At 37.8% G+C, this 27,424-nt stretch overlaps 1 protein-coding gene across 4 annotated transcripts; it reads left to right on the top strand.

Moving 5' to 3' along the window:
* Window positions 1-3,394: 3,394 nt before the first annotated feature.
* On the top strand, window positions 3,395-25,878 carry MBIP (MAP3K12 binding inhibitory protein 1). Of its 4 annotated transcripts, none has more exons than XM_084875009.1 (9): window positions 3,395-4,203; window positions 7,398-7,517; window positions 9,248-9,472; window positions 9,576-9,672; window positions 12,147-12,212; window positions 12,456-12,608; window positions 17,492-17,589; window positions 23,666-23,704; window positions 25,274-25,878. In XM_084875009.1, exons 1-9 carry the CDS (start codon window positions 4,075-4,077, stop codon window positions 25,379-25,381), a joined length of 1,035 nt encoding a protein of 344 aa, XP_084731135.1. In that variant the 5' UTR covers window positions 3,395-4,074; the 3' UTR covers window positions 25,382-25,878. The 4 variants fall into 4 exon arrangements, with proteins under 4 accessions (XP_084731135.1, XP_084731136.1, XP_084731138.1 ...); XM_084875010.1 differs by having other exon boundaries at window positions 3,983-4,203; window positions 25,277-25,878; XM_084875012.1 differs by lacking the exon at window positions 17,492-17,589 and having other exon boundaries at window positions 3,983-4,203; window positions 25,277-25,878.
* Window positions 25,879-27,424: the final 1,546 nt, after the last annotated feature.

The following is a 27,424-nucleotide window of genomic DNA, read 5'->3' as shown; positions in this document are numbered from 1 at the left end:
GGCTACAAAGTTTCAATTATAGAAGATACATAAAACCAAACAGAAATGGCAGCAGCCCTGAGTAAGCAGGGGCTTGGCTCCGGTCTAGGCTAAAAAGTTTCAATAGCAGAAGGTAAATTCCAGACACCAGGGCCTCCACTTGGGTCACCAGGGGGCGTGGCCAGCCTGCAAACCACCACAGGCCCCTCGCCCAGGCCGCCCCATGACCCAAGGGAACCCTCACCCTGATCCAGGACACCCTTCAGGGCAAACCAGCCGGTCCCCGACCCGTGCACCAGGCCTCTACCCTATCTAATAAAAGAGTAATATGCAGATTGACCCTCACTCCAACACACAAGCTGGCAGCCCCCATGTGGTCAAAGATCCTGCCCCCATGTGGACACAAGATGGCCACCACAAGATGGCCTGCAAGGGAGGGCAGTTGAGAGGAACCAGGCCTGAAAGGGAGGGCAGTTGGAGGCGATCAACCATGCAGGGGAGTGCAGTTAGGGGTGACCAGGCTAGGAGAGGAGGGAAGTTGGGGGCAAACAGGCTGGCAGGGGAGCAGTTAGACATCAATCAGGTTGGCATGGGAGTGGTTAGGGAGTGATCAGGCTGGCAGGCAGAAGCAGTTAGGGGCAATGAGGAAGGCAAGCAGGCGAGCAGTTGGGAGCCAGCAGTCCTGGATTGTGAGAGGGATGTCCGACTGCCCGTTTAGATTGTGAGAGGGGTGTTCACCTTAGATAGGCAAATAAGTTTAGCTCAACAAGCATGTACTGAGAAATTACTCTGCTATAAATTGCTAAGCCTTAAGTACACAAACATGATACATATAAATGTCCATAGTTAATGGGGAGACAGATTTGTAATCAAATAAATTTCAGTATCAATGTGATAAGTACAATAATGAAAGTATATACGAGTTGTAGAAGTAGTTTAGCAGAAAAGATAAAATCTTTATGAGAAGGAATATGAAGAAAGACTTCCCAGAGACTTCTGAGGTGGAGTTTGAAGGACGAATAGGAGTTTCCAAGCAGACAAAAGGCAAGGATATAAATTTAAAAACATGAAGGTAAAAAAAAAAAAAAAAGTAAATATTTGAAGTAAAAACAGTTTCAGGAGTAGTAAGCACCAGATGGTTTATGGTAGAAAATGAGGCTGGAAATTTAGGCAAAGGCTAAATCATGAGAAGAACCTTCGTCGCCATTCTAAGGAACTTGGACTTACCCAACAGGTGATAGGGAGCCAGAGAACGCAAATAACGTTAATTTTTTTGTTCTCTGCATTGGGAAAAATCTGTACTACCATAAATTGAACAAAAATCTTTTGAGCACATTTAATGTCTTAGACATTATGCTGGACACTGGAGTGTCTATAATAGAGTTGTACTTAAAAAAAAAAAATCTTCACCCAAAGATATGTTTTTATTGATTTTAAAGAAAGAGAGGGAGAGGGAGAGTAAGAGAAAGTAACATTGATCTGAGAGAGAGAAGCACTGATTGGTTGCCTCTTGCACGTGCCCCAACCAGGGCAACCTGGGTGTGTCCTGACCAGGAATCAAACCCACAACTTTCAGTGTACCTGACCATACTCCAACCAACTTAGCCACACTGGCTAGAGCTGTAAGTTGTGTTTTTAAATCTCTTCACAAAGGACATTTTTTTATTGATAAGGTAGATAGCCTACATTTCAACTACTGTTTCTATCCTCTCAATAGCAAAAATTTGCAGGATAGTGTTTCTAACTCTTGCAAATGCCAAGATCAACAAACACTTTGAACCATTTCTGCTAAGCTGGAGATTTTCAGCAACTCACTTTATAAATTGTAGTCTTCTACAAAAGGCAAATTATTTCCTTTCTAAAATTTACAGCTTTCATTATATTTTTGCTATATATTACTATCTATATTATTATATTCAATGAAATCCACATCTTCTCAGTCTGCAAACTCTTGTTTAAAATAAATAGAAGAAGAAAAATTTTTCCCCCCAAACCGGAGATAACAGGCATCAGGAAGAAGTCAGTGGTCCCTAGAAAGAGTTAAATTCCAAGTATTATCTATGCTAAGTATTATTAATGCTAAGATATAAGTGGAAGCACAGAATTACTTTGTGCATCTGTTAGCAAGATATGTCCTAAGGTATCAGAAAGCCTAAGAGAGCTAGTAAGGGTGTTATGCTTAAAACTGGAGGTAATTAAGCATGTGTGGTATGATTTGATAGATTATTTTGGGGATCTGGGAATGCTCAAAAATATTTCCATATAAATTAATGGTAATTGCATCTTGGCTTTGCACTATTCCGTCTTATGAAAGGTTTGATAAGAAAGTACCACTGTTGGATATTGGGAAAACCTGTATATAAATCAAATGTCTGTCAATTAATTCTGTATTAGGAGTTCAAGGAAACAACTAAAATTTGAAATTTCAAGAAGAGTTATGGCACATAAAGAAACAAGCAGTACCTGGTTTATTAAAGATTGTATTCTTGTATTATACAAAACATGTTCCAAATGTGTTTCATACCAGTATCCTAAATATTTTGGGGAAAACACGCACACACAAAAAGCCCCCACAAACCATCTTCATATCTAGATTAAAATGAATGACCTGAACTTGTTGTTAATTTGTTATATAATAAAAACTTCTAATTGACCCATTACAATTATTCTGTTCTTAACAAGAGGGCCACAGGCAAAGAAAACATGCTAACATCCTGAAGAATCATGCCTTTCCGTTAGATAGGGGGACGAGTGGCTTGAATGAGAAGGTTGCTCAATATGGGATTATATATTGTGAAATCTTTTTCTAGATATCTCTAGATGTAGGCTGGATTGTAAATTGTATAGCTTGCTGTGAACAAGGGAACAGAAAAGATTTCTCAAGACCCTGTCAAGCCTGGCAATCTTTAGAAATGAAAGACTAATTAAGAGGCTCCCTAGGGACAGGTCAAAGGAATTTTTTTTATCCCTACTGCCCTTATCCCAGTTCCTTGATGCCTTATTCTTCCCCTTTCATTCAGCCTACTTTAAAATAAGAATAAGCATTGTGCAAGTTTCACCTTTGCTTCCTCTACTGTAATTCATAGACTAATAGAATTAAGAATTTAAAATTCTTCCTCCCTTATTTTTAAACTGCTATTTTTTAAGTGCTTTAGAATAGAGCTTAACACTAAAAATTATTCTAAAACTTGTGTGTTTTTTTCCCCAATTGGACACCATTTAAAAATATTAGACTTTATGAGATTACAAAATCCTTCAAATATCTTTTCATAAAACTATCTGATAAATAACACTTAGTCAAATTTCAATTCGGGTTCATATCTTCCTTTTAATTTCCAAGATTGTGCTGCACTGCAATACTTGCGTTAAATTCTTGTTCGAATTATACTGACAGTGTTTCATTTCTTTTAAACAGTTTTAGGGTGAACGTCCCTACTGCATCCTCAGGGAATAGCAACTGATCCACGTTTTAAAACTTGACGTATTTCGCATACCATTCTCTTGATTGTAAATGAGGCATACTAGAGCATTTTGTTGTTTTTATCCTCCCGTCCCTCGAATGAAAAATTAGTGACGTTAATTCGCGTAAATTTTAAAGAACCACGTGGAGCTGAAAACGTTCTGTCCAATGAGGGCAATTCCACTTTCCAAGGTTTGGAAATATCCCTGCACACCTGAGCAGCGATCTTTCCCCCAGACCACGGTGACAGGTTAAAATTTCAACTTTTAATTTGGGACTGAACATGTGCCATTTCATCAGAAGTTTCCTCTTATCAACGCTCATAAGCAACCTCTGGGCCCTCTAGGGTCTCAGGAGGCTTCCCCACGCCCACCCTCAGCGGACCACACCTGCGGTCCCCGCCGCCGCAGCCAGCCCCGCGCAGGTGGGCAATCACCCACTCCCAGCCGGCGGCGTGGGCGATCCTGCCCCTGATTGGTGCACGCGCCTGTCAGTCACAGACAAAGCCTCGGCCTTCGCGGTCCCGCTCTTCCCAAGGCACGGCGTGTTTACGTCATCGCCAGGCGACGAAGGCAGCGGAGAGGAGGGGTGGGTCGTGAGCGCTCTTCTGCGGTTTGGGGGGCCTGCGCGGTGTCATGGCCGCTGCCGCCGAGCACGGACGCCCGTGCGTGGGTGACAGGAGCCTGGAGCAGAGCCGCAGCCCCAGCCTCTCCCAGGAGGTGCTCTGCGAAGTCTTCCGCTCCCTGCACACCCTGGCCGGGCAAGTGAGTGACGGCCTGGCGGAGCCGGGCTCGGAAACCGCCGGCCCCGCCTTTCGCTCCTGGCGGAGGCGGCGGGGAGGGGCGCGGGGCGGTGAAGTTGGGGGGCCGCGGCGGCCTGCGGGGACCCGGCGGAGGAGGGGCGGCGGGGGCGGCGCCCGCGCCCCGCCGCCCGCGGTCGGAGCGAGTGGCCGCGGGGCGGAGCGCGGGGCCCGGGGCGGGCCGCACCTCCTGCAGCCCTTCTCCCCGGAGGGCGTGGGGCTGTCACCCCGGCTCTGAGCGAAACCCGCTGGAAAGCCGAACGCTTCTGAGGGTTTGCCGGACCCCTCCGCTCAGGATGCCTTTTCCTCCGGCGGACTCTGGTTAGATCGGCCTGAGGTTTCTGCGAGAGCTCTCCGCCTTTTTGTATCGTTTGCTATGAGCCGCTGACTTTGTTTCTTTTCTCCTTGTGTCCACTCATTGTGTGCACCAATGTCCCTTTCAAAGGGGGAGGAAAAATAAAAGGGATTCATATGAAATACTTCTAACAAAAAGTTGTATTAGTTATTTATGGTGGATACTGTTTGCAACAGGACCGTTTAATAACTAGTTTAGTTGACTGTTAAATAGCTTTTGCAGGAACGTCCTAATCAAGTTGTTTAAATAAAAGTACTCCCTCTTTCAGCAAGTCACTATTTCGTTCCATGATGTAAAGTGCAAAGCAAATTTCAAATGAGAAATAACTTGGAAATAAGTTGGGCTGTTTTTAAAAAAGGAGTATCTTCCGGCTATAAAAGTTTGTTATGGGGCTGGTACTAGAGCCTGCAGGAGGCACAACAGGCGTTTGTGTTAAAGATAACGTTAACGCACTTTATGAAGACAGAGCCGTTGTCTGATTTGTGAAAATTATTTTTTAAAGCCTTGGGTGGATGGAGAATCCATTTTTAAAAATTACTTAAGTATTTTAAAAGGCCTAATACATTTATCGTGATTTACAGAGAGCATTGCTCTAAGTTAAACATTCAGTTTGGTGTAATGGAACAATTATTAATAGAATGTACTAAAAGCTGTAACTTTTAAACTCAGTTGTTTGCTATGGATTTATAAAAAATATTTCAAATACTTGGGGACATTAATATTTCAGTCTTAAGACCCAAAGCCTGTAAATGGTTTTAAAAGTTTGAGAACTTTTTCTGGCGTGGACATGGAACTTTTAATTTTTGTGGGGGTTTTGTTTGTTTTAATGAAGAGATTTTTTTAAACGACGTAAATAATTTTAACATGTCTTTTAAAATATTTGGCATACTGAATTTTTAAAACTTATTTAAAATTTTAACCATCCAGGTATTCTGTAAATACAAGTAGAGATGTGATTACAATACTTTTCAGAAATGTTTAGAGTAAATATTTGGCAAATTTACTTGACACAGTGTATATAGTCCATTTATACAAGTGTTAAAAATATGATAGTATCATCAATTAAATGCTAACCATTTTGATAATACTCTTTAAATTTTGACATGGATTGCTTAAAGATAAGAATGGAAGCCAGTGTACTATACTTATAAAATTGCCCCCGGAGAAAATCACTATTTCTTTTCGCAACAACTTTAAAGTTGTTTTTAAATGTAATAATATGTCTAAGTTCATTCAGTATAGCATTATTGTATTATTAGCACGCAAAAGGAAACAAAGTTGAATGTTAAAAAGTATTTTCTATTTCAGATTTCAAATTATAACTGTTGATTGCCTCAGGATAGCCCATTTTACCAAGCTGAAGAATCATTTATTTTTCACTTGGATTTTCATGTTAATTTGACAAAGTTTTTACTGAAAATACATATTTAAATAGTTCATATTAATAGACTAATCCTTTTTTTGACAAATTTTATAGGGTAGAAATGCAAAAAATGTATATTACTAATAGGGAATTTGTTGAATAAATAATTGGATGTATTGGGATAGTTTTAAAGTTAATTTGTGACGTTTTTATATGGTCTTTTTAAATTATACTTCTTCAAGTACACTTGAAGGCTTAGATAATTTTGCTGAATTGAAATGAGAATATGATCCAAAAATTATGATTTCTGTAAGTTATTATTTTCTCTAGAAAAGTTGATGCTTTGCTTTGGTTAAGGATTGCTTGCTTTATCTCCAAACTATTCATAAATTTGTATTGTTGACTGTATGTAAAACTGTAGTAATAGTTTATTTCCATACATAGTGTGGTCTAACAGAGTCTTTGTATGCATTAAGTAACACAAGATGAATGTGGTAATCTTAATGGAAAACCTTAGTTAATTAATATAAACTATGATAGTTTACTTTTATTCATTCGAAAGACTAGGGATGGAGGCTTTTCCTCTAAAATTTTTGCTGATTTTAATATTAAATTTATATTTAGGTTCTTGGTAGCTTTCCATATACAATTTTATTCAAATGGGTCACACTTAGCTAACTTATAAGAAATTGTCATATAACGAACCGTCACAGTTTACTAGAAAAGACTGTTTAGCAGAAGATCTGGTCATTCCATCCATTCTCTGACCATTTATTTCACTATTGTAGAAAGGCATTTATTTTTCAATTTCAAATTTGTACAGCTGAATAATAGTTTAATTTTATTTGAAGTAGATAAACATGTTGTCATTTATCCCCAGACTTCTTAATATATGTGAATAATTTTTATTTAAAACTTTAAGAAATTTATTGAAAACAATAAAAATATGTTTCAGAAGACATCAGAGTAATGATATATTTCAGTTATGTACTTGTGTATATATTTCAGAGGAAATGTGTATATGAGAACTTTCATTAATGTGCCTGCCCCCTCTGGTTAATGCTTTGAGCCAGGAGTAGTAGGATTCTGAAAATAGGGCAAGCCTATTGGCTTCTCATCAATAGATTTTTAGATACTGGAGTATCAGAAGAGCCTCTTCTTTTTATCTTTCTTGGAGGGTATCACCTGCAAGATGGTCCCATTACACAGACCCAAGAATAGAATTAGAATGAAATGTCATTCCACTTTTTAATGAAAATTGCACTTTGGCCTTTTAAAAATGATAACTAGATAGAGCATTTTAATGTATCATTAGAAACTTGATAACTTTGAGCTAAATAGGCATGTTACTCTATAGAAATATTTTTTATGTGTGGCAATCCCATATATGTACAGTTTAATTGTGTGATTTTTGTGATGCTGCTGGTGTGCCCTTTTGAAGCTTAACCTCCGAGAAGATGTGGTGAAAATTGCAATCGATTGGAACAAGCTCCAGAGCCTCTCGGCACTCCAACCTGCTTTGCTGTTTAGTGCTCTTGAGCAACACGTTTTGTATTTACAGGTAAATTCTTGTTTAAAATGATAACTCGATATAGGTATAATTGTAGTTAAACTATAAGTTGGAGTATTTGTCAGTTCTACCCTAACACTATATTAATCGTATTATTAATAAAAGATTACTTCATCCAGCCTGGATCCAAGTCTGTCAGTTTACATAGTGATAAGGACAGTTACGGGAATATAGCCCAATAGGCAATGTGGGTATGAAGATTGAATGAATGCAATTCTATTCAACTGTAGACTTGCACTGAAAATTCAATGCAGTTGCATCTACGGTGGGTTATAATTAAGCAATAAGACACGGCAGGTGTGTGTCATGCTATGATAATGATTCCATGCCTTGGGTGAGTTTGGAGGCTCATGGAGTGCTTTCAGTGGTTCAAGAAGTGGCATTATCCCAGCGTGACACATCCTGGAGTGTCTATTGCAATTAAACAGTTTCAGCATAGTTTTTAAAAAGAAAGTAATTTCTGTGGCATTAATGTCTCATCTTAGTGAATATCCAGTCACTATTTTCTCTCTTTTTCTTAACAGTTTGAAATAATTCATACTTTGTATTAGAAGTCAACATTGAATTGTTATTTATAATAGTATTGCTATGTTATATAGTATATCAGTTCAGTAACTGAACAGTATTATGATCTTGCTCGTTTCCAATTGAACATGTCTGCTATTATAATTGACGTAAGTTTGCAATTTATCTCTAATCAAAATATAAAATATGAAGTGTTAAAAAGGTAACTAGAAGAACTGTTTGAATTGGTCAGTTTGCTGCTATTGAAATGTAAGATTTTCAGAAGAGTATTTGGTATATCAATGGAATCAAAATTGTAGATACGAAAAAATAATTGAAATATTGGCAAGTGTTGGTGTGTTTTGATTAATGGGATAGACGTTAATTTTCAGCCCTCTGTTCAATGACTTTATGGAAAATTTTGACTGTTTTATGTTAAAAGTAATAATTAACCCTAGTTTTAAAGAGCAGCAGCAATGAGCTGTAGAGTTCAGTCGAGGCCTAATTGTGGTGGGAACATGAGCAGTGTTATACAAGGGCATTCCCTTCCCCCCTCTAGTATAGAGATGGCATCTATCTCTTTTCAGCTATGAATCTTGGTAGGTTTTTTCCTTTGTTCATTTTCTTTGTAAAAATTTGATTTCATGACCCAAGAAGATACCGTGCTCTGTCAGGAAAAGCCTGGGTGTTCACTCAGCATAACACCTATGTGTTTCATGTCTGTGCTCTCTCATTCACTTCGGCCAACTGCAGTTTCAAGTGGAGAATCTCCAGTGATATAGTGATAATGCAGGGCTTTGCTGAGTGAGAGCACTGGCTCTCGTGTTAAGGAGGAAAAATACTAAGCCTAGTGTTCTGAGGAGGCATTTGAATGACATGTTAATTAAGTGGCATTGGTGCCAAAGGCTGAGGCTTTGATTTGGCACAAAATAAAAGATGAGTGACAGAGTGATTCCCTCAAAGAAAAATTTAAATTTCCTCAGGTTTTCTTTCTCTCTCATTTTAAAAAAACAGATTTATAATAAATGATAATGGTCATAATAGTAGAGAACAGCAAATATGGTCAGATCTATGTATTCTGATATGCCAACTTTTTATATTTACCTAATTGATATTAAATATTGCATTTTTGTAGCAGAAATTTATATAAATATATTAAAGGTATAATTAGTTTTGATCAGTTTGAACCCCAGCAGATGGCATTGTGTTCTTCTCAGCCTTTTTTAGCAAAACTTCAGCCTCTGATTAAAGAGGAGAATACAACTGTTGTTGAAGAGATAGGAAAAGCAGAAACAAGGCACAAGAATGAAATAGATGGCAAATTTCCCATTGGAGACCTACAGGAGGAAGAAAAGCACAGAGATTGTGATTTAGGAGATGTGAAAAAGACACAGGCCCATTTTGATCCAGAAGTAGTTCAAATAAAGGCTGGGAAAGCAGAAGTAAGAAGTTTTTTTGTTTTTGTTTTTTTTTGGGGGGGGGAGTATTATTTTTAAAATATTGTTATATTTGAATTGTTTAAACATGCATACTTATTGTTTGTAGATTGACAGACGAATATCTGCATTTATTGAAAGAAAGCAAGCTGAAATCAATGAAAACAACGTCAGGGAATTTTGCAATGTTATTGATTGTAATCAAGGTAACCACCGTCCTAGAGGAATAATTTTCATAGGAATTTAAGAACAGTTTTTACAGTTGCTCTGATCTTTCATTTGTTTTTAAAAATGAATAACATTTCGAATGCAATTTATTTCAGCAGTTTATTTAGAAACTAAGGCAGCAGAATGTCCTTCTGTATAATAATAGACTATATTGCAAAATGGTTTCATTACACAGAAGTCAAATAAATGCTAACGTAATAAAAGGCTAATGTTTACCACAGGTGAAATGTTTTAGGAAATGGAGATGAAGTGTGGGTAACAGGGTTGCTTGCTCTCACTAGTAAGAAGGAACTAAGCTGTATAAATTTCATGCCTGTAAATGTGCTTATGAAATTATGATGTGAACTTATATTAAGTGAACTTAGTAAAGTTAATAGTCCTCAAGAGGGAGCAGTTTTCTCATTATTTCTGAGCTGTTAGAAATGTTTTGTATCATGATAAAACCAAGTTGTCCTTTACTTTCATAGTGCATATGTAAATTTGCTATTTTCATCAGATTCTCCTTTTCATCCCCATTTGATGCTATAATGTATTTACAGGTCTGTAGGTATGCTGCAGAATACAAAATACTGTAAAGCTCTGGCATAGATCACTCAGGTATCACAGTGATAATCAGACAAGTAGTCTTATAAAAATTATGGAGAAGAGTTCCTAATTGGAATGAGCATTTTTCTTGTTGCCTCTAATATCGTGACTAATTATTATGAATATAGAATTGTCAGATGAACCTAGAATTGACTTTTATCACGTTGGTACACTGATTCTCTTAATGAAATAATGCAGTCTCAAATTGGGTCCTAAATTCAGCATTTTCTATTAACACTGTATGTTCATATCTCTAGGTTTGGTATATTTTCTTATAGTTTCTCAAAAACGGGTGCAACAGTTGCAAAATCTCAGGTACTGCAATTCAACTGCAAGCAACCCATAAGAAAGGGTTTGTTGAGGGAGCAAGCACATGTGTCACTAATGTTATTCCTCTCTTCTCCCTGCTAACTCTATTATTATAAACCACCAGGGGATAGAAATTGACAAGAATTGAAATGCTCAGCAGGATTCCTTGGCCCATTCAGTTCGTTGCTGGCTCAAAATAGTGCTAGCAAGAATTGCTGTGGAGAGTGACTAGCACTATCTTCACACCACGCTGAATTTCTGTCTGATGGGTCATTTAATCTATATATTTAGAATATAGCTCCAAATGGATGATAGCTTTTTTTTTTTTTTTAACCCTTAACCCCATGAAATGGTAGGAAGGGAATGGAGAAGTGTTGGCCCTTTAAAACATATATTGAGGTGTCTCAAAATAAAAACAAAAAAGAAAGATAAACTAGTACCTATATATAAAAGGTAAGTGACTTTGGCATTTTATTCGTAGAGTTTGATTTGTCAGCAGAACTATTAAGAAAACTTAGACTGAAAAAATACAAATGTATTATTATAGTGTGTTAGTGTGTTCCTTTTTATACTTCTCAATTTGACTTAGTTATATAAATAGTGATTATTTTTAGAAAAATCAAATTCCATGGTAAAAAAGAATTTTCTTTCACTATCTCTTTGACCATTTAATTATAAAATAAGGCAATTTTTTTTTTTTTTTCAGGGAATGTACTGGAGTGGATGGATTTACTTCATGTAATTTAAAACATTTTATAATTTTTGAAATGTTTATATATTATGCTAACATCTCTCCAGTAGTTTCTCTTGTTTTTAAATTTATTTCTTGATATCTAATTTGAAAGAAACTATACTCTTCACCTTAGAAAAAAATGAGAATAAATTTTGACAAGTTATATTTCCTAAAATTGTACTTTTTTGAAAGGGGCGGTCTGGAAAGAGGTAGATGGATGGCTTTTGTGATAGGGGTTTTTAAATGAACATTGGAAATCTAGGTAAAGTGGAAAAGTATGCATTAAGGTTTCGAGGTCTTTTTTGTGTGGAATTATGAAATAAAAATGTGTTAAATGTATAATTAATCCTTTTTGTTAGGTGTTCACTGATTTAATCTGTAAGTAACATAAAAAAATACTGTATCTTTAAAAAACATTTCAGTAAAAATAATGAGTTCTACTTATTTTTATGTTGAAATAAAGTGAATAATGCCTCTTTGACTTAGAATTAAAATATTCTCTAGACTATATAAATTTTTTTCCTTTAGGGGCTCAGATGGTTTTTTAGGGATATTGACATTCATTAAAAATATTATGCTACTGAATGTTGAGGACTTTTCTATGTATATAAATCTGAAAATTGGATAAGATTAGATATTATAAATTTTAGAGGGCAAAGATCACTAAATGTTATACTGTATTTTATAGTAAATTAATTACTATTACTTAAAATTATATTTCTTATTATGAATAATATGTTAATTAATATGAATTATTTGAAGTTTGTCAAAATCTCCTACATTTAAAGTTAAGAGTATACTTATTCTCATTTATATTCTCCTTAGAAAATAGTTGTGCAAGAACTGATGCCGTTTTTACCCCTTACCCTGGATTTAAAAGTCATGTAAAAGGTAAGTATCCTTATGTCTTTTCTATATGTCTTTATCACTGAGAGAGGCTTATGGAATAAAAATCACTTTCCTATCTAAATTTTATTTTTAAAGCAACACAAAAAATCCTGCCTTTTTTCATACTTGGGTTTGTGATTAGATGGTCTTTATGGAAAAAAATATATTTATAAAGTACTGTCAGGAAGAAAGAATTTCTGATTTTTGAAATGGAATTGTAATAGGCTCAAAAGTTTCTTAACTTAGTTTCTAGAGTTGTGAATACATATGGACCACAGACTCGACCTGAAGGAATTCAAGGGTCAGGTCATAAACCAAGCAGCATGCTCCGAGATTGTGGTAATCAGGCTGTAGAAGAACGGCTACAAAATATTGAAGCTCATTTGCGATTGCAGGCAGGTAAGCAGAGTGCTGCGCAGTGCCCCATAACGTACCTTTGCAAGTGGCTAACGGAATTCCAGTTCATTTAGTTACCAATTTTCACTGGGCACCCATCTGGACAAGATGTTGTTCTGGACCTTGCTGGTGTGGCTCATTTGGATGAGCGTCATCCTGTACGATTCCTGGTCAAAACACATGCCCAGGTTTCCAATTTGATTCCCAATTGGGGTGCATGCAGGAGGCAAGTGATCTATATTGATGGTTTTCCTCTTTATCTGAAATCAGTAAAAACATTTAACACCACCAAATCATTCTTCTGGTTGGTGCAAAAATGAAAAAACAAAAACAAAACATATTCCCTGGTTTCAGGGAATGTATATAGTTCATGTGTTTTTGCTCTTCTCCCCCTTCCACTTCTCACCAATTTAAGAGTGTTTGTAGAATGAGAACAGGCTCCAAATATACCCTGACATTCTTAGTTTATTAAAATCAGAGATGAAAACTAATGTAGTCTTTTTTCTTGCTGCCAAATTCATAACTTCACTGTGACCACTACTCATTCCTATCACCCACTGTGCTAGGTACAGGGTATTGATAAGTATAATTCTAGTCCTCAAGGAACTTCCAGTAAGGATAAGCATATCTATCTATCTATCGATCTGGATGGATGGATGGATGGATAGATAGATATAAAAGGCTAATAGGTAGGTAGGTAGGTAGGTAGGTAAGTAGATAGATAGATAGATAGATAGATAGATAGATAGAAAAGGCTAATATTCTAAGTGTCCCTCCAACCATCCAACCAGTCACTTTGATGCTCACTGACCACCAGGGGGCAGACACTCAGTGCAGGAGCTGCCATGACGTGCACTGTTAATTTACAAAGAAAAGATACCGTGGACCTGGCACCAACAGAGCAACACTCAGCTCCCCCAAGTAGGTCACCCCACCACCTCCCCAGAGTGATAGCCCACCAGATTCCAGCCAAGGCTGCTGAGACCCGATGGTGCAAAATGCAGCCCATAGCCCAGCCCAACTCAGAAATGGTTGCTATGGGCACCAGGTAATGACATCACATAGCAACACCCGGTTTCCTCTCCCTAGCAACGAGCCTCCTTGGAGTTTCTTCAGCCCAAGAACACAATTTGCTTTCTAGCCAGTTAGAAACATTTTACACTTTTTTTTAATATATATATTTTATTGATTTTGTACAGAGAGGAAGGGAGAGAGATAGAGAGTCAGAAACATCGATGAGAGAGAGTCATTGATCAGCTGCCTGTTGCACACCCCCTACTGGGGATATGCCCACAACCAAAGTACATGCCCTTGACCCAAATCGAACCCGGGACCTTTCAGTCCCCAAGCCGACGCTCTATCCATTGAGCCAAACCGGTTTCGGCAGAAACATTTTACACTTTAACAAAATGTCTGTGAAGCATTTTTCCATGCCTCATCTTATTTGATTCTCACACAAGTCCTGGAATAGGTAGATAGGAGATTCGGTAGAATCCTATTTTCTTTTCATTAGCTGGACAATGGAGATTTAGAAAGTTTAGAAACTTGACCCGAATGAAAAGAAGAAATGGTGGATCTTGAAAACGACTTAAGATTTTCTCAACTGCACAGCATATAGTCAAACTGCTGCAGTTAAATATTTTACCCTTCGTTCTCTCTGTATGATCTACAATAATAATCTGTTGTATTGATATTTACTGCTGTGTTGCTGACAATTACCTGAAAGAAAAGTTGGGGTACTTCACTGGAATGGAAAAAGTTTAGCAAAATCAGAAAGCAGGTCTAATTAAGCAAGTTTATTCTATATCTATAAAAGGCTAAGTTGACTCACACATGCATGATACATATAAAGCTCTTGCTGGCGCTAATCACACGCGTGTTTCATTCTGTCATTGTCAATCGTGAGTTTGGTTGACACTTTTATTATTAAGAAAGGTCGAATAGCAATATTAAAATGTTCTAATTAATTTCTTTTCAATGTGCACGAATGCGTGCACCGAGCCACTAATAAATAAATAAATGTCATTGAGAAAGTGAACTAACATTTAATGACTAATACTAAGTGCTAGTCACTCTAAAAATATGCATATGTTAACTCAATATTTAACAGTACTCTTGTGAGGTGTTGGTGCTGCTGTTGTTGTTAGATAAAAACTGAAGTTCAGTGAGTTCAAGCAGCATGCCCAAGATAGTAAGTGACAGCTGGAAATCAAGCCTAGATTGGTTGCAAAGTCTGCGTCTCCCTCCTCATTTAGTCACCAGATTTTGTTGATTCTGTCTTCAGAATATCTCTCAAATCTGCCCACTTCTGTCTGTCTCCCCAGCTACTACTCTAGGAAGTCAGTATTATTTGTCTTAGACTAATGGAAGGATGTTAACTGGTCATTTGCCCTTGGGCTTTCTCCTTGAGACAAGTTTTCTCCCTTATGGCCCAATTGTTTTTTCTAAAGCTCAGATCTGATCTTGCTACTCCCTCGCTAAAAATTCTTTAATGGTTTTCTGTTGCATATATATATATATATATATATATATATATATATATATATACACAAACACATACACACACACACACACACACACACACACACACACACATACACATATATCAAACTTGGTACTTATTCATTCCACAAATAGCTGTTAAGTTCCTACTATAAGTCAGGTACTGCTCTGGGCACTGAGAATACTTGTGAACAAAAGTTCTAGTATATAAACTATATGCTGTACTAGGAGAGAAGGGCTATGGATAAAAGCAGCTTAATAAGAGAAGGGAAGGGAAATTTAGATGGGTGGGGTAGTAATTTTAAATAGCATGAACTACATTTATAGTTTCAGTCACATTTCTGGGCTTCCCATGCTTTCCAGTCATTGTGCTGTAGGGTTTTTACCCAGGCTTTTTCTTCTGCCCCGGCTTTTCCCTCTTGGTCCCTCTCTGGTGTGGATTACCCCTTATTGCAGCGGTCACCAACCTTTCGGAACTCATGGACCACTGGTTGGCAATCACTGCTTTATTGTATAATCTCAGCACCAGGTCCTCCCTGTCTCCTCTGCTAGATAGTAAGGTCCCTGAGAGCAAACTGTTAATTAGGGTCATTGTTTACCGAGTGCAGGGTCTGACACAAAGCAAGCATTCAGGTGTTTGTTGAAGGAACGATTGTTCATTTTACCTTTTCAGATATGTGCCGTGTACGGTAGGGACACAAAGTTAGTGTTCAGCTCTCAGGGGAGGTCGAGGGATGGTATCCCTGGTAAAGGCACATTTGAACCCTTGAAGGGTTAGTAGGGATTTTTCAGGAGCAAAGGATTCCAAAAAGGAACTGCATCTGCAAAAAACATAGGCACAAAATATGATTCAGGGACTTTCAGATTTCAATCTAGTTGGAGTATTTCCTGATGGAGTTAAGAGAGAGAGAATCTTCCAGGGACAAAGAAGGCCTTAGGAATAAGGTAACTTGAGCTAAGACCTGAAGGTGATGAGAACAGGCTTTGTGAATATGGAGGTAGAGGGAACCACAGGTGCCGAAACAGAGAGAGTACTTGGCCTAGTTGAGTAACAGAAGGAAAAAAAAAGAATCAAGTGACTGGAATGATAGGAGTTTGGCAAGAATTTCCAAACTGTGTAGGATCTATAGACTATTGCCAAGGCTTTGGCTTTTAATCTGAGTAAGATGTGGTTTTGAGCAGAGAAATGACATTATCTGACGTACATTTTTAAAGTCTAGTCTGAGAATAGACTGTGTTGAGAATAGACTGTATGGGAGCAAGACAGAAGCTAGTAGATCAGTTTGGATGTGGTATTGATGCAGGGAGAGATCGTGGTGGTGTGGACCAGAATGGTTGCAGAGGAGGTGGTGAGAAGTGAAAGGATTTGGGATAAAATCATAGCCTTGAAATTTGAGTAACATTACTTTACCACCCTCCACCCTAGAAAATTCATTAGTAAAGAAATATTATAAAGTTCCTTCTTAGTGCAGTTCTAGGTTAAAGGAGAAAATATGGCATATAGAGAAAAACATAAATGGAAGAAAGTGTCCGACCAGATCTGAAATATCATGGCTGACAGGTACACATAAGGAACTGTTTGACATTGAAATTGGGACTCAAAAGAACTATTGACCCAGAAAGGAACTCACTACAGACTGATTCATTTGCCTCTCAGCATAACCATTATGGCTTGTCTCAGTTTTGGTTCTTATAAAGGTATTTCTTGTATCACATGATCTAATGCATCTATGGGGAAATAATGAGCAACATAAATTGATGAACAGAAACAGACCCAGAGACAGAGAAGCAGCGATCAGACTGTCTAACCTCAGAGGGAAGGTAGGGGAGGGTGGTGGGGATAAGGGAGAGAGATCAACCAAAGGACTTGTGTGCATGCATATAAGCCTAACCAGAGGTCATGGACAACAGGGGTGGGGGGCATCGTGGGGAGGGTTTGGGGATGGGAATGGGGGGATGAGGACAGTTATATGATACCATAATCAATAAAGAAATTTTAAAAAATAAATGGAAGAAAGTGATATTGGATATTGCAAACACTAAATTGAATTGTCAGTTATAACTGCATTTCAGAAATACAAATTGTTCTATGCAGGAACTATTCAATATCTTATAAAATGAATTTAACATAAAACAAAACTCCTAGCAATATGGGAAGCATAAATGGGGCTTGGGGAGAGGTATAGTATGATAATATATCCCATAGTGTATAATAGGAAAATGTGAGCTAAGAATTTCATTCTAACGTACTCTTGTTCATTTATTTTCGTAAGTTTAAATATTTCCCATTCCTATGCAAATGTATCTTTGCATGGTATTTTAAGAATAAAAATTGTAAGAAGAATTGTTCAATAGTATCTCAGAATGTTTTTAAATGTATTTAGGTGGTCCTGTGCCAAGAGACATTTATCAGAGAATTAAAAAACTTGAGGATAAAATCCTTGAATTGGAAGGCATCTCTCCTGAGTATTTTCAATCTGTAGTAAGTATAAGTATCTTTTAAAAATAACTAAATGTTATTTTATTCTAGGATTCTTTATTATATAACAGTTTACTCATTGATATCCTATATATGAGATACTTAATAATTCAGAGATGAATAGAACATAGTTCTATGTAAGAGATTACCTACATCTTTAAAAAATGTTATTCCAATTACTGTACTATAGATTCATAATTTTTTAAAGGGGTGCTTTTGTTGTACATTACCCAGTTTCTCAAATTTAAGCCATTTTCATGGTGTGATAAGTGAGCCTGGATAATCGTCCATCCTGTCACTCTGAATTTGCTGTCTTATAAAACAAAAGCTTCTTTGGCATCTTGCTCTGTCAGTTATCCCCTCTGTCCCTTTAATCCTTCACTCTTGATAGACTCCTTCCCTCAGCTCATATGTGTTTACATTTCTACCCCATACTGAGCACACATGCACCTCGATCTGCCACCCTGCCTTTTTCTTTATGTTAGTTAGCACTGCACTTTTTGAAAGACTAGTCTAGATTGTCTAATTCTTCAATTCAGGCATTTATTCATTCACTCAGTCATTCTTATCTCTTTTTCAAGGAAAATATGAAATAATGTGTTGATAAATATCTTATTGTCACATCATCATGTTTCAAACAAATGGTTCTGAGCTCATTGTATTTCCCTTCATCTTCAGGGGTGATTATCCATAACACCTGCCCTTTTTGAGGGCTGGATGTTTGTGTATGGTTTTTTAAAGTATTAGATAAAATCAAAATGTAAAAGTGAACAAAATTGCTAAGGTTACTAAATTTTTAGTAATATTTTTCTAAAACTTTCTGAAAAGTTATATAAAATAACTCATATTTTAGAGCATAAGTCACTGGTGAAATTATATTTAAATTGTTTTAGGTATAGCATCAAACTTTCCAAAGTCTTAAATTGGGTATTACAGTGAGGAACAGAAAAGAATTTTTTCCAGATGAAGAGAAAAGCAAGCTACACAACAAAAGTGAGCAGTGAATCCTAAGATTAAAAATATATAGAGTGAGTTTTAGTGATTTACTTCCTTCAGTGTGAAATAAGGTTTATTAAAGTACTAAGGGCTAAAGCAATGATTAAATTATACAACACCAGTCAAGTACTTGTCACCTACTTAGCACATGGTAAAACCTCAGTGAATATTACCAGTTATTTTGTTTCAGAAACTATGAAGTAGCTGTATAAATGTGGCTAACTCACACAATTCCTTTAGCCTTCACTTGTCCAATTTAAGATTTGTTGGTTGTACTACATAATTACAAAGGTCTTTACACTTTTAGAATTTTTTTTTAATGTATCTTTCTAGGAAACGTCATAGAGACTTTATGCCTTTTCCTATAACAATCTACCATAAGTTTTCCCATTCTAATTGTAATCTCTAGGCAGGTTATTCTCCCAGTTCAGTTCAGTTTCTTGTTAATGTAATTCTTGTTAATAATAGACCTGACCTTAGAAGAGTGTTATAGTGTTAGATGCCTTAGGTGAGAACTTGCCCCATCATTTGCTCTTCTCTCTGATTTTGATTCTGTTATATCACTTGGTTAACAAAAGAACAAGCCCATCAAATAGTAATCTTATTTTGGGGATCTAATATACACAGGGTAGAATGTTCAGGGTATTTGGTTAAAGAAGTGAAAGTAGTTGGATTATAGAGGACCTTAAATGCTGTGCCCAGAAGTTTAAAGTATCTAAAGTTTAAATGCTGTTGAACACGAAAATGACTTGTTCAAGTACTATTTAGAAGATTTTTCTTATATCGTCCTGGGAGGTAAATGAAAAAGGAGACTAAGAATAAGACAATATTAGGTGTGAAGTGAGATCCTGTGTTATGGACATGAGAATGAGAATAGGAAAGATTATGCAGGAGACAATATAAAAGAGAAGTTGACAAATTTTGATAATATGTCGAGACAGACTAAGAGTGAGTCCAGTTTCTGGTTGGAAAAATTATACCACCATTAACAGAAATAAGAAAATCTGAAGGGGAGCATATTTTGGGGGGAAATGTGAATTTAAAGTCATAACAGATAAGAATAGAAATATCAGATAAGCCTTCCAAGGTGTATGCCTTAGACTTGCCACAGCTGGAAAAGCCTGTGTGGAGGAGGTAATTAAAACACAGAATGGGTAAGAACACTGAGAATGTCAGAGGCCTGAGGTCTGAAACTTGGTGACTACCTAACTTCAGGGCAGGAGGCATTATAAAAGTAATGTGATTGAAACTAGTGCTTTTAAAGAAGATCCCCCAATCTACTAAATGATACGTATTTGATTAGAAGGATCACTTCTGGATTATTATTGGAAACTAGAGGCCTGAAGCACGAAATCTGTGCCAGAGCAGGCCTTCCTTCTCCCGGTTGCCAACACCGGCCTCCCTCTGGCACCTGGGACCTGGGCTTCCCTCGGCCGCCCGCAGGCACCCGCGACCCAGGCTTCCCTTGAAACTCCGTCCGGAAGCCATCGTCTAATTAGCATATTATGCTTTTATTATTATAGATGACATATTCAAATTAATAGTGAGCTACAAAGAACCACAAAACACTGAAAGGTTTAAACATTCAGATTGACTTTTTCCCCAAGGCCTATGTATATAGATGGCATAGGCCCCAAGCCCAAAGGGGAAAAAAGATTTAATACTCACCCTTCCTTACCAGACAGAATGAATATGCCATCTCTGGGAGCCACACTACTCTCTTGGAATAGAACCTGCTCCAGGAAAGTCCTCGCACTTGAGAGTTGAACACAGAGAGCATAGCACGTAATTTGCCACTCTTACCATCCTCATGCTGGGATTACACACATGGCAATGCGTAATTTTGCATGTCCCTCAAAAGTGTACAGAAAGACTACAAAGGCAGCTCAGTCTTCTAGCTTCTAAAGTTAGAAAGTACAGGAAAGTTGAGCTCATTAAATTTCTTAAGGATTAAACTTTTGATAGAAATTAAGTTCTAAACTCTGAAAAGATTTTAATTGAAATGTGTTTAATCCAGATTCACATGTAATGAATTCTAAATGCAGGGAAGCCTCTCACTATTGAACAGAGATTTGTTATCATGGTAATATTGATGCATAGCACATGAAATGGGAAACATTACCAGGAAAAAAAGATATAAATTGCATTGGGTTTATAAAACAAAACTAGACCATTTAAAGTTCTGTTCATTTATGAAACAGACATAAAACTCTTTAAAAAAGTTAACATATATATGCAGGAATTACCACAAAGATTAATATTTGTTGCCCCTTTAATACAATCATTCTAAAGATCTTTACCCTTCACATTCAACATGGAAAGATAGGAATGTGGTAATGTTTTTTAAAAATTTAAGGGCATCACTTAATAGACCATTTAAAGGTACTAATGTGATTATTTCCAAAGTATTGCTTACTGATTTTAAATTATGGCCCCTGAAAACACTAAGTATAACATGCTTCACAAGTATGGCACTTTGTTCTATGGCACTTTGTTCATTTGATAGCACTTATCACTTATAATTACATGTTTACACATCTATTTTTCACACTGTTTTGAATCTCTGGAGGACCAGGAATTGTCTTGTTCATCTTTAACACACAATGTAGTATGCATTGAATAAATGTGTGAATGCATGGATAGGCCTTGGCTGATAGTTAATTATTGAACTTTTGAAGGTGTGTAAACTTTGTTTCACAGCACTGACAGGCGGAATCTTAATTCCATTTTGTAATGGGAACTTCTGGTTCTCAGGGAAGTGTCTCAGGGAAGTGTCGGAATAGGGGAGTGCTAAAGGCCAAGTCAATAATCCATACATGGTGGGCCTGAAGCATGAAGGGAACAGCTGGATCCAGCTGGAAAATTAAATTGCAAGCATTTTGGAGAGCCTTGAAGGTCCCAGGAACTGGTTTGCAATTCCAGTGTCTCTGAGGAAGAAAACACACCTGTAATTTAGGTTCCTATCTGGTGGCATTATGAAGTATGAGTTAGAGAAAGATTGGAGTCAAGGAAAGTAGTTTAGGAAGCATCATTGTCCACACAAGGGAGAAATGAAGGTCTGAATTAGGGCAGTGGGAGTAGAAGGAAAGAAACATTTAAGACACTGCCCTGTAAAATCAGCAGTCCTTAACAACTGGTTACACGTAAGGAAGGGTCAGAGAGGAGACTGACTTACCTCTGAGTTTCCGTAGAGCCTGGGTTCCCCAGACCTGTGTGTGTGTGTGTGTGTGTGTGTGTGTGTGTGTGTGTGTAAGTGTAATCACCTCTTCATCAGGACATGGACATTGTAAATGTAGTTATAAATTACCTGGTGAGGTGAAATAATAGTGGCATTTTAAAAAATTATGTCTGTCTAGCTATTTATTTAGTGTGCTCTCAAATACTTCTCTCAGGTACCAAAACATGTTAAAATGTCCACCTTGTGCCTAAAAACAATACATTTTAAAGCTAGTCCAGTGTATTCACAATGTATGTGTTTCTAAGTGTTCTACTTGTCAAAATATTCTGCTCAGATCTAAGATAAGTTCCCAAAGACTACATTTTACTGTTTTTAAGTGATTGAACCATTGATGTCCTCATTTTCCTCATTCTGATACTTTTCACTTCAGTGTCATAATAATAATCTGATTGCTCAATGACATGGAAATTATAGATTAAGCTGTTCGGAAAACAAGGGGGAGTATATTTTCATCTGGCGGGTGAAAAGCCACCTCTTGGGAGGGTGAGAGACTGAGCAGTGGCCAAGTTAAACATTAAGTCCTTGCCCGTGGGCCCCACAGAGGTATTAGCTCAGTTTGGCAAAGGAAGGAGCATGTTTATAGAAGCAGTTTTCCCCATATTTAATAATTCTAACACTTGAATGGTTTCCCACTTATAGCACTGCTAAGAGGCACACCTCAATGTTCTTTGAAACAGCTTTTGACACAAAGGAAAGTGTGACATTTCATCTTCCCTCTGATCTCAGTGGTCAGAAATGTTCATGAGTAAAATTTATCTCCTACATTGACAGTTTCTTTCTCAAATGTACTAATATACTAATTTACCTTTTGAAAGCTGTGCTATTAGGTAAATCATGGTTGTCAAAGAATTGGGCTCGTCCTGTCTAGTATGGCTTAGTGGATGCAGACTTAGTGAATCCAGTCAAGGGCACATGTCTGGCTTGCAGACTCCATCCCCAGTGGGGTGAGGGCGGGTGTGTGTGCAGGAAGCAGCCAATCAATGATTCTCTCTCATCATTGATGTTTCTCTCTCCCTCTCCCTTTCCCTTCTCTGAAATTAGTAGTGTGTGTGTGTGTGTGTGTGTGTGTGTGTGTGTGTGTAATTTATTTATTTATTTATTTATTTATTTATTTTTAAGAGAATTGGGCTCGTCCCCTGTGAGCTCTGCTTAGCGATGGCTTTTTCCTCAGGCAGATGGCAAGATGACTGCAGCACTTTCTCCTGTCCAGGCGCAGTGGTATCCAGAAGTGAAGAAGTTTTTTCAGAAGTTCTCCCCCTAATCCCCAGCGGGCCCTCCTTTCTCATTGGCCAGAATTGGGCCCATGCCATGCCCGTCACAGGCAGGACCAGTGGGGGGACCTGCATTCCCCAGAGTCACACAGGAGGGGGTGGTGCTCACACAGCCCTGTCCCCTTGTAGTCAGTGTGTGTGTGTGTGCGCTTCACCCCGTGGCCTGGCATTCCACATTCCCTGTCCTGTCTGCTGCTGCCTTTGATCAGTATCCTGGGGTGGAAATGTTAGAAAAAAGGAAACTAAGAACATTCTCAGAGCACCTTTTTCTACAAACACTCAGCCCCACAGAAGCTGAGAATTAATGGGAAAGTGTGTATAGCCAGGGACAAGCTTGTTGCTGTGATGTTACTAGTATATACTTTGAATATCTTTGGAGGGTAACTTCCAAAACACAAGAAAGTGTATGTTGGTTGCAGATAATGCTTGGTGAGTTGTGGGCTTTGTTTCTGCCAGTACTCTATAATGGAAAATTGTTTGTTTCTTCAGTAATCTATAAAGGGAAATTGTTTAGATTTTATAAGTATTGGTTATTTAATTTTCTTTTTTTTCTTTTTTTTTACCTTTAATCTAGAACTTTTCTGGCAAAAGAAGAAAAGTTCAACCACCTCAGGTAAGTTACTTCATTTTCATTTTAGCTTCTGAATAAGTTTGATTAATTTTAAATCTTTCTCCAAAGTTTCTACTATGGTTGCTTTTTAGGTCATACATTGGAACTTAGAACTAAAAAAGGGCAGCATAGATTAATGTATTTGAATTAAAGAAGTAATTTTATTTCAAGGGCATAGGATAAGTCAGATGGGCCTAATAAACATAAGAGTCTATATTCATCTGTTAATGGTAGAAGGATATATCAGTTACAAAATGCTGAAAAATAGTAAATGCTTAAGTACTGTGATTTAAATCTCACCCCTTCCCCTTTTGAAGATGCCACTCATTAGCAGCATCTAAATCAAAGAAGAATGTTTGCCAGAGGCTGCCTTCAGCCCAGCCTTGTCCATAGTACTTATATATGAACTAGAGGCCAGGTGCACAAAATTCGTGCATGGAAGGGGAGGTGTGTGTCCCTCAGCTCAGCTTGCACCCTCTTGCAATCTGGGACCCCTTGGGTAGGGTCCCTAGGCCTGGCTTGCGATCAGGGCCTATTGGGGCTTTCCTTCCCCCGCTGCTGGCAGCTGTCCTTGCCCTGGCCGCTGCCACTGCTTGCCATCTGTGCGATGCTGGCCCTCCCTCCCCCGCCACTGGTCGCCTCCCTCTGTGGACAACAGGCATGGGGTGTGATTGCTTGGCTGGCCTGGGCCTCCATCTGTGGGGCAATCGCTGGCCGGCCCCACACACCCGCCACAGCATTGCTGGCTGGTGCCTGGACCTTCCTCTTTGGGGCGATAAACCGGAGAGCCCCTTCCCCACATGGATCACCCTGCAGAGGGTGGCCTGGGCAATGGCGGCGTCCCCCAGCCAATCACACCCACCTTGGCTGGCCGGGTGCCAGTGTGTGTCATAGCATGGTCGTCCGAAAGGTCGTCCAGACAGTCGTTCTGCTGTTTGGCTGTTCGGTTCATTTGCATATTATGCTTTTGTTGTTATATGTTATTATAGATTAGTTTAATCATAATTTATAAGGTTTTGCTACCCTTCGATGGTGGTGATATAAATTTAAAGTGGGGGGAAAACTCTAAAAATTTGTTAGGTTGGTTTATTTTTCAAGAGTAGCATGTTACTTATTTTTTTTATTGTACAATTTTGAGTAATTTTTGAGAGCATCCATTTTTTCCAGGAGAGGTAGTTGATTGCAGTTGATCCATAAAAAAAGAGAATTTCTAGGTATTTTAAGCACTTAAGCTAATCCTAAACTTTAATTTTTCCCCTACTGATTATTAATATAATCAGTAGTTTTTTAAAAAGTTTTTATAATCTTTTCAAAGTATAAAAGGTCCAGGAGAGCTTTCATTAGGAAAGAGAAAGAAAAAATAGAAAGAATTTTAAGCCTTGTTATTATATACCTTAAAATTTATGATAGAGTAAACATATATGGTTCAATTTTAAAATTATTCTTATAAGAGAAAAAGAGACATTTATCATGCTTTTGGATATTTTAAATATTTATAGTTCATTTATCACTTTATCTGCATTGAGATACTTCAGAGTCTTATTCAGCAATTTGTGTTCTTATTGTTTACAGCAGAACTATTCCCTGGCTGAGCTTGATGAGAAAATTAGTGCTCTCAAACAGGCCCTGCTTCGGAAATCAAGAGAAGCGGACTCCATGGCAACTCACCACCTCCCATGAAAAACTCGTCTCATCTTTGTCATTTTACTTTTTTATATACTTGTGTATTACTTACCCTGCAATTAATTAAATGGATACTTATTTATCAATGTAGACATCCCTCCGAAGTCTAGGTTTATTTTCAGACGAGTCCAGCTTGCAGCAAGTAATCTTCCAATATCCCAATGAATTATGAAATAGTTAATGCATTGAACATAGCATTGTCAGAATTTATTTCCTTCTGTTTTAAAGGAGGTATTTTGGAAATTAAGAAACTTAATTTGAAAATACATCTTTGTGTGTGTGTCCCACAGAAAGATTTGTTTTGAATAGTGATATTTAAAAGCCGTATTTATATTTGTAACACTGATGTTAACCAGTTTATTAGTTTAGGTCAGTACTTTGTATATAGTAGGCATTCAATAAAAATTAATTGACCAAAATGAATTTTAAATGAATGCATACTTTTTTTTTCAAATGTCAATTTTAATGTAAATAAACAGTAGATTCCGCCTTTATTCCCTTATTGATTGATTGTATGACCTTGAGTATGTTATTTGTCTCTCTTTGTGCCTTAATTTCTTTACCTGTGAAGTGGGAGTGGTAATAATAGAGTGTTTATCATGAAGAACAAACAGGTGGAATCATGCATGTACGACTTTTGCAACTGGTCCAAGGAAAGTACTTGGTAAATGTTAGCTGTTATTGTTTAAGGCTACTTAAAACCAAGTCTGTCTTTGGTACGTTGTACAATACTACAAATTATAGTCCTTTTTCCTTGAGAGCCTCACTTTTTTTACAGTACCTACCCCGGTTAATGTTAGGTGGTACATATAGTTCCATAGTTGCAAATTAAACACTAAAAAGATGCAGCTACAATCAAGGAGCAGATGTTTAAATCAAGAATCGTTTGGTTGTAAGAATCAGAAGTCTTACCTAAAGTATTATAGTTTATAAAAGGGGAATTGTTGAAAAATACACACAGAAATCTCGAACTTAATTGCAGAAGTACAGGTGAGTGTTGTGGTGTCTGGAAAGTCGTTAGCAGTTTATCTCTGTGTCTGTAGCTGCCTCTGGCTCTGTTTCTTTGTCTAGGTCTGTCTGTCCTCTTCCCTCATTTTCTGCTCTCCCTTTGTCTCATTCTTTTTCTCTTACACAATGATCATCTATGCATCTGCTTTATTCTCTATGAACTGGTTTCTCTGAAGGCCTCTTTCTGCTTCCCCACTCAGGTGACTGGTAGTCCTGTCTCCATAGCCTTGGCTTGCTCGTGCCTTGCCCCTGCCATGGTGCACACGCTGAACCCAGTACTGCAGAATTTTGCAGCTGATCTCTGCTGATTACCTGTCTGAATCTCTTAGGGCTCTCAGTCAGTTGTGGACAGGATGGTGGGGCAGGAACCTCTAAGAATGCAGTGTGCACACCATCTTGCACAACCATTGTGGAAGCCTTGAAAATGGGGTTTCAGAATCATTCTCAAGAAGTGAATGTGCTCTAGGTCAATACCACTGACTCTTACCACTATACTCTGTAGAGGAAACTCATTCTACAAGACAGTTTTGCTTAAAGTGTTCCAGTATTTCAGATGCAGCTACAAATGCCTGCCCCTCAGTCTCCATCTGGTCCTTGTAATCACCATCCTGCCAGAATGACCCCCTCTGGGTTTTCTGGCACACTTTACTACCATCACATCAATGAAGCAGGGAAACCATCAGTAAAAACAATCCCTTAGAAAAACAGGCTGACTTAGAGGTGGGCAAGAAACTTAGCAGGATGGCATACAGGTCACTAGTCTACCCCTACATGAATGCCGAGTCTGTTTCTTGTCTCCCTTGGCAGTAGACAAGATCCTAAGTCATGCCGGACAGTCCTAGGATCTGGCCATCAGAAGGATTTTCCTTTTTGCTATTGTCCTGCAGGCCTGCGCCTCTAAAGGACATTAGAGTCCTCTTCTCTACACTTCAGTGAATTTTGTCTGGTGCCAGCATCCTTTTCCCCACTTGAGTCAGAGCCGCCAGAAGAGATGGTACAGGTGCCTGGTCAAGAGTAAGGTTCTCAAAAGAT

The sequence above is a fragment of the Pipistrellus hanaki genome (genome assembly GCF_964339955.1).
Source record: "Pipistrellus hanaki genome assembly, chromosome: 1".
Lineage (NCBI taxonomy): Eukaryota > Metazoa > Chordata > Mammalia > Chiroptera > Vespertilionidae > Pipistrellus > Pipistrellus hanaki.
Note: the sequence above shows the minus strand (reverse complement) of the source record. Positions and strands in the feature narration are given on the sequence as shown.

Excerpts from the sequence above, each read along its gene's own strand:
- MBIP (XM_084875009.1), top strand. The coding sequence starts at position 4,075 with ATGGCCGCTGCCGCCGAGCACGGACGCCCGTGCGTGGGTGACAGGAGC. Across the intron at positions 12,609-17,491 it reads TCATTTGCGATTGCAGGCAG|GTGGTCCTGTGCCAAGAGAC; the intron begins GTAAGCAGAGTG and ends AAATGTATTTAG. Across the intron at positions 17,590-23,665 it reads CTGAGTATTTTCAATCTGTA|AACTTTTCTGGCAAAAGAAG; the intron begins GTAAGTATAAGT and ends CCTTTAATCTAG.